The following is a 6,137-nucleotide window of genomic DNA, read 5'->3' on the forward strand; positions in this document are numbered from 1 at the left end:
GGGCTTGTCGCGACTATTAATAGCGCGACTTGGTTTTAGTGTTCGACACTGTTCTTTTTTACAGTTCCTAAGTTCAGGTCCGAAAATTTATTATTATTTTTCTGGTTATAAGGTCCTTAAAATGTTGAAATTTAATTATTTTTTATATATATATATTATATGATATATGGATATACTAATTATTAGGTTAGTTAGTTATTTTCCCCCCCCACTATTTTATTTACGTAGAGTTTAATTATATTTAGATTCAAAAATTAATTTATTTATTTGTTGATTACTTTAACTTTATTTCACGTTTACTTTGATATTCGGAATATTAGACCCGTTTCGAAAAACTTTTAACGAAGTCGTCAGAGGTAAAAAACGTACCGCTTGGTCTTATTAGAAAATATGACACCGTTTACTTGTTACGTCGGTTTATTATTGTGTTACTTGTGTCGATTGTTGTATTATGTTGAGGTGAAAAATAGAACTGGAGAATTACCGTGAAACCCGACGGAAGACTCTGTATTAGTCTAGGTCAGGCCCACCTATACACCATACATATTCCGAGTGAGAGTCTCATCTGAGGTCACGACCGAGGACTCAGACAAAGGCCCGAAACCCAGAATCACACGAGTGTTACCTCTTAGAACTAAGTGGTCCATGCATCATAACACTACACCCTCTTCCTCAAAAGTGTCGGGAGTCACGTTACTTAGTTCTGTATACATGACGGAAACTCTGTCGTGGGTCTTACTCGGGCCCAGGGTCAAACCGTGGGTGACGTTCGCAATATCACGACAGTTCCACCTCTCTGCAGCGGTCTTCGGACCCTTAAGTCGGTCCAACCACTCCCGGTTCCGTTGTAGTAACGTCACCTAGGTGACTTTTACCAGCGTTTAGGTGTACAAAGTGGAGTAGTGTCCCTAGGAGTCCTTTCATCAGTGGATTGGTTTAAAGAGACCGGTCAACACTCTCACGACCTCTGACTCAGCGACTAGAAGGTCCGGACTCACCCCTTCAAAAGGTTTACAAGGTCTGTTTTCACTTTCGTACAGGTAGGATAAAAGGACCGGAGGACCAGGTGTTTCCGCTTCAAACGGAGAACTTTTCGAAGGTTGAAACAGACGTTGTGTTTTATACAACCGACAAAAGAAGAACTTCACTCCACAATAGTCCGAACCCAAGTCATCAGACTTTTTTACAGTGTGCTCCATCCCGGTTCAAACGCACTTGTACACACGTCCGTATCATTAGATGTTCTTAATCTAAAAAAAGTTTATGTGACTCTTTTCTCTTTGTGTTTCTTCCCTCTTTTCTTGTCTCTCTCTGTTCTGCCTCTCTCGTATCAGCTCCCTCCCCACAGTATGTGTAGGTTTACATACACATGTTTAATAAAAGTATTTGTGATGATCCCATTTTATCATGTCATTTTATTTGATAAGGTTTTTGCTTGTTAAACAGTTAGTGGATTTGGTTTATTATTGAATACAAATCAAACCGAGAATGAGGTCAATTAAACCTATACAGTGTTAATATTTAATGGGCCCCGGGCCACTTTGTACTATAAAAATTGGGCCTCAAGGTCAAAAAGGTTAAGAACCCCTGGTCTAGCACATTTCTATTTTTATATCATTCTTGAAACTGCAGCGCGTTTCTCCTAATGTAAGTGTTTTGGGCCGTTACTAAGACACCTCTCAAACATCACCTCCAGAATTGTTCTTCTCTTGAAAACATATCCATGCATAAGATGCCACCCCTGATGTTTAACGTGAAAAGTAAAAAACCTTACAGCCACAGGTAAGGATTTTATAATTAGAGGTAATTAAATATTGAATGCAATTTAAGAAGGTTTTATGAAACTTAAGGCCCTGACACACCTACCTGATTTTGAGAGTCAGACGCCGTCGGGCATTCGCGGCGCCCTACTCAGGTTGATGTGTCCCGCACCGTCGTTGCTTTACGGCACATTTTCACACCTCCCGCACCAAAGAAAGTCGGCCAAAGAAATCAATCTGATTGGCTGTTGCCTCTTTTGAATGACAAATACACACTACTGCTTCCTGCTGGTAAGGACAGTTATTGCTACTCGTCGACTGAAGTCTTTGCGGTGTGTTCGTAGGCGGGCAGCGTAGCCGACGCAGGCGACGTAAAAGTCGGGACGCCTTCGGTACGTGTTCTTTGGTCTCAGGTTGGTGTGTAGCGGCCTTTAGATGCTGGCACATGTTGAGTTTTTAAGGCAAGAAACTGGATTTGTATTCAGTCATTGATTTAGATGAAAACAATGTAATCAAATGTATTTGTGTGCACATGAGGGAGTGAGAAAACAGTGTGTGTTAGTGTGTGTGAGTGTCTTTACCAGGTCTGGAGGATTGCCTGCAGTAACAAGTCTGCGGCAGATCACTGAAACCTAATAATTGGATATCTAAGGAAACCAGGCGGGTAAATAATAAATGTACATCTTGTGTAAAACCAGCCCCCTTTCCTCTAAAACATGATATTGGTTCAACATAAAAACACACTGAGGATGCAGAGGCTGTAAAGCATTTACCCTTACATGAGAGCACATCATCAAACCTTCATCTGCTTTTTGAAATACATCTCACTTCTTTTAAATAAAACATAAAAGTAATTCAGTATGTTTATAGCTAAATGTGACTCACATTGCTGTTAAAGGGCATGCAGGCACAAAACAAGAGGCAGAATGATGATAATGACTTTCCAGTTATGTTGGAGGAGTCAGGTGTTATCCGCATTCATTCATTTGGTGTCAAAGCTTCCCTAGGCGGCCATTTTGTGACGTCAGATGAAGTCACCTGAAGCCTGGCTCCTGATCATTCACTGTGTGGGGGTCACTTTGCCGTCTTTTCCCACTGGGAACCAAAGCCCTGCATGTTGTCCTAAATGTCACCCCCAAAATGATCCAAACTTTGGATTTACCCTCCTCAAAAAGATGTGCTTGTAAGGACCTTTATGGAGATAGCATTGAGGTCCTATCATGTTTTTCTAACTTAACCTGTTAACCCTTTGGAGTCGACAGTCACGCCGGCGTGATCAAATCACATGACCTGTTCAAGCCGGTGCCGCATAAAAACAACAGTCCGGACAGCATTGCCGTGTGTTTCTGTCGAAAGTACTGGCTTGAAACTATATCCCAGTCTTTGTGTCATGCAAAAAGACCCAGTAAACACGGATATATGATGATATAAAGTTAATACATTTCAAAAGTATGAAAAATGGAAGCACATTTGAATATCTTCGCCGTATTTGATCATTTTACGAAACGGAAAATACTGGAAACTGTAGATCCTGCTCAACAGGATGTATTTACCAGGGAGGGGGTGAGGTAATCAGGTAAACGGAGTGATACGAAGCGAGACGAAGAGGGACGGCGGGAACCAAAGAGAGGTGGCGGGAAATGGAGAGAGACGAAGACAGGCGGCGGGAGACGAAGAGAGACGGCGGGAGACTGCGATTGAAGTAAAGTGACAGACACACATTGAGAATTTAGATATAGTTAGATAGATTTAGAGTTTTGAAGATTCAACGATGATAAAGAGAACTCTGAACGTTTGTCAAGCTATAAGCTTGTTTTTTGACATGGAGGAGGAGGAGGAGCCTGTGATGTTGCCCTCTGTGTCGTTGACAGAAACTGCTTTGAAGCGTGGCACAGATAAAGACAGAAAACACAGATTTTTGTACATAATGTGTATATATATATATTTGTATTATATTTATAATAACACTTTTGCCTTATCAGAATGAAATCCCATGTACATTATTTAAGCTTTTAAATGTTTTGTTGTGCCTACTGAGTCACTGTTGACAGAACTTGAGAAATGAGGAAAAAAAGCCTATGGATACACCTGTTATTTGTTCATAAAATTTGTATATAGGTTCATGCTACCTCAATCAAACTTTCACATTATCATAGTGACATCCCATGTATATATTTCCAGCTTTCAAATGGTTTCGTTGTGTATGTTTGTGTTACCTATATGAAAAATAATATCGTTTTCAAAATCTGTTTTTTTGTGATTTTGGGTCCAAAATGTTCATATAGTATCTCAAAATGAAATAAATAACTATCAGGTTATATAGGTGAGGTTGTCCTTAAAAAAAAGATACCAAACATTGACATGCCAAAAATGTCTTAATGGGGTTTAGTAAGACCAATCAAAAGTATGCGAAAACAGCCAAATTAGCCCAGGACTCCAAAGGGTTAAAATATACTATCAAAAGAGGATGGGTCAAATCAACGAAGAGGATAGGTCAAAGAATTAAACACCTTCTGGAGACTAGGCGGTGGAATCGAAGGAATGTCCCCAGAACTACACATTGTACAAAAAAAGTATGTGTCTTTGGCATGCACCTTTGATCTCAGAGTGGACATAATCTCTCGCTCTCACATTTGAAAGGTTGCAGTTTTGTTACTAATGGATCATCAGACAGCATTCAAAGGGACACAGAGACATTGGATTAACCAATATATTGAAGTTCTTGCAAGCAGCATTTGTTATAGTTTTAATGCCAAGGAAGACCACTTATGTCCAAAACGACACACGGTAAGGAGGGAGGGCTCATCGTTAGGGATTTTACATACCTGTACCGGTACCGGTACTATTTCATCGACAGTATGTTTTAATACTGCTTATCGATACTAGTTCAATAATTTGCAGTTATTAAACTAAAAGAAGACAAGTGAGTGCACTTGCAAGACTGAGCACCAAGTAAAATCAACACAGATGCAACAGAATAACCTTGGCCTTTGACATAGTCGCTCAAGTCACATTTAAACACAGCGGCATCGCTCAGAGAGCGATGCAGACACTATTAGCAATATTTGCGACTAACAGTATCGCAAACACGGTTTTAGCCATTCACCTGAAGGTTGTCTCAGGTCTGCTATGCAATCATATAAGTTGCTTGTGTCACCCTTACAGCAATAATTGTGGGGTTTACATAGATTGCAACTTGCAAGCTCTGTCGACACTGATATCATAAAAATGCAACTAGATCAGGGATTGATACGCTCTGTCCGAATGGATGCAGGAGGTCTGACCAAACAATACAGTAAGAGCCCTGATTTATAGATATGGAGCTGTGGCAGGTACAGTGCAATCAAGGTCTCAAACCGGACTACGCATCAGCACGGCATGAGGTCCCAACCAACCAGAATGTGCTTAAAGGGTTTACAACCAAGAAGTAGAGTAACATGAGACTACGATAGCAGCACGTTTGTCCAGCGAGCTTTAGACTTGACACCGATACCGTCCAAATAGGTACGCTATTGACTTAGTACGGTTCTCAAAGTACCCATCCCAACAGTAAGACTTGTAGACGTTTTGACTGACCTGACACGCCACAAGACTTGAGACTGTGCTTGGACTTGCAATAGCTTCGGAAGCATACATCTGATGCAGTGACAAGTCTGTACCATGGAATCTATTTTTCATCTCGGGGCTATGGAAATAGGGACCAAACCATACTAGGGTGGGTCCGGAGGGGATCCTCCCCCGGAAATAAAATACTTGAGAAAGACCCCCTTAAGTTATGACTTCTGGTGATGTTAGGAGGGGGGGGGGGGGCGACAAATTGATGCTATAAAATATGAGATAATCTCCAGTGTTGGTAGCTATGATCATTGAATCTACCAAAACTGTGCAAACAGTTCAGTAGGAGGGCCCACACAAACCTGCGGGCAGAAACCACTGGTGGCTTTGCGGAACCACTCAAAATGATTTAATTCCCATTTAAAATCAGGAGACCTAAATACAAACCCCTTGTGTGTGGTGTGTGTGTGTGTGTGTGTGTGTGGTGTGTGTGTGTGTGTCGTGGGTGTGTGTGTGTGTCGTGTGTGTTGTGTTGTGTGTGTGGTGGTCGGTGTTGGGTGTCGTGTCGTGGTGTGGTGTGTGTGTGGTGTGTGTGTGTGTGTGTGTGTCAGTGTCCAGTGTCACGTGTCAGTGTCATACTCTGGGCCGAAACCTCCCGCGAATTTCGCGGTGAGACTCCCCGATTTCATTGACTCTTTCCCCGGTCTTCCTCCGCGGGGTCATACTTCAACCCCTCCGCCGCATTTCTCTCCAACTCTGCGCTGATTTCTGACAAAATAGATTACTCCACAGACTGTTCTCCACATCGGACTTTAATACAGC

At 41.7% G+C, this 6,137-nt stretch overlaps 1 protein-coding gene and 1 long non-coding RNA gene across 2 annotated transcripts in view; one reads left to right on the plus strand and one right to left on the minus strand.

Moving 5' to 3' along the window:
- The window catches only part of LOC104949869 (zinc finger CCCH domain-containing protein 7B-like), an 11,582-nt gene extending 10,533 nt beyond the window's left edge, over positions 1–1,049 (plus strand). Inside the window, exon 7 of the mRNA XM_010776302.1 lies at positions 1,041–1,049. Within this exon, the coding sequence (XP_010774604.1) occupies positions 1,041–1,049 (9 nt within the window). The remainder of the gene's footprint in view (positions 1–1,040) is intronic.
- Positions 1,050–1,629: 580 nt separating this feature from the next.
- The window catches only part of LOC104942098 (uncharacterized), a 7,883-nt gene continuing 3,375 nt past the window's right edge, over positions 1,630–6,137 (minus strand). Inside the window, exon 3 of the long non-coding RNA XR_797966.1 lies at positions 1,630–1,639. This is a non-coding gene — a long non-coding RNA (uncharacterized lncRNA). The remainder of the gene's footprint in view (positions 1,640–6,137) is intronic.

The sequence above is a fragment of the Notothenia coriiceps genome, unplaced genomic scaffold (assembly GCF_000735185.1).
Source record: "Notothenia coriiceps isolate Sejong01 unplaced genomic scaffold, NC01 NC01_scaffold00000339, whole genome shotgun sequence".
NCBI lineage: Eukaryota > Metazoa > Chordata > Actinopteri > Perciformes > Nototheniidae > Notothenia > Notothenia coriiceps.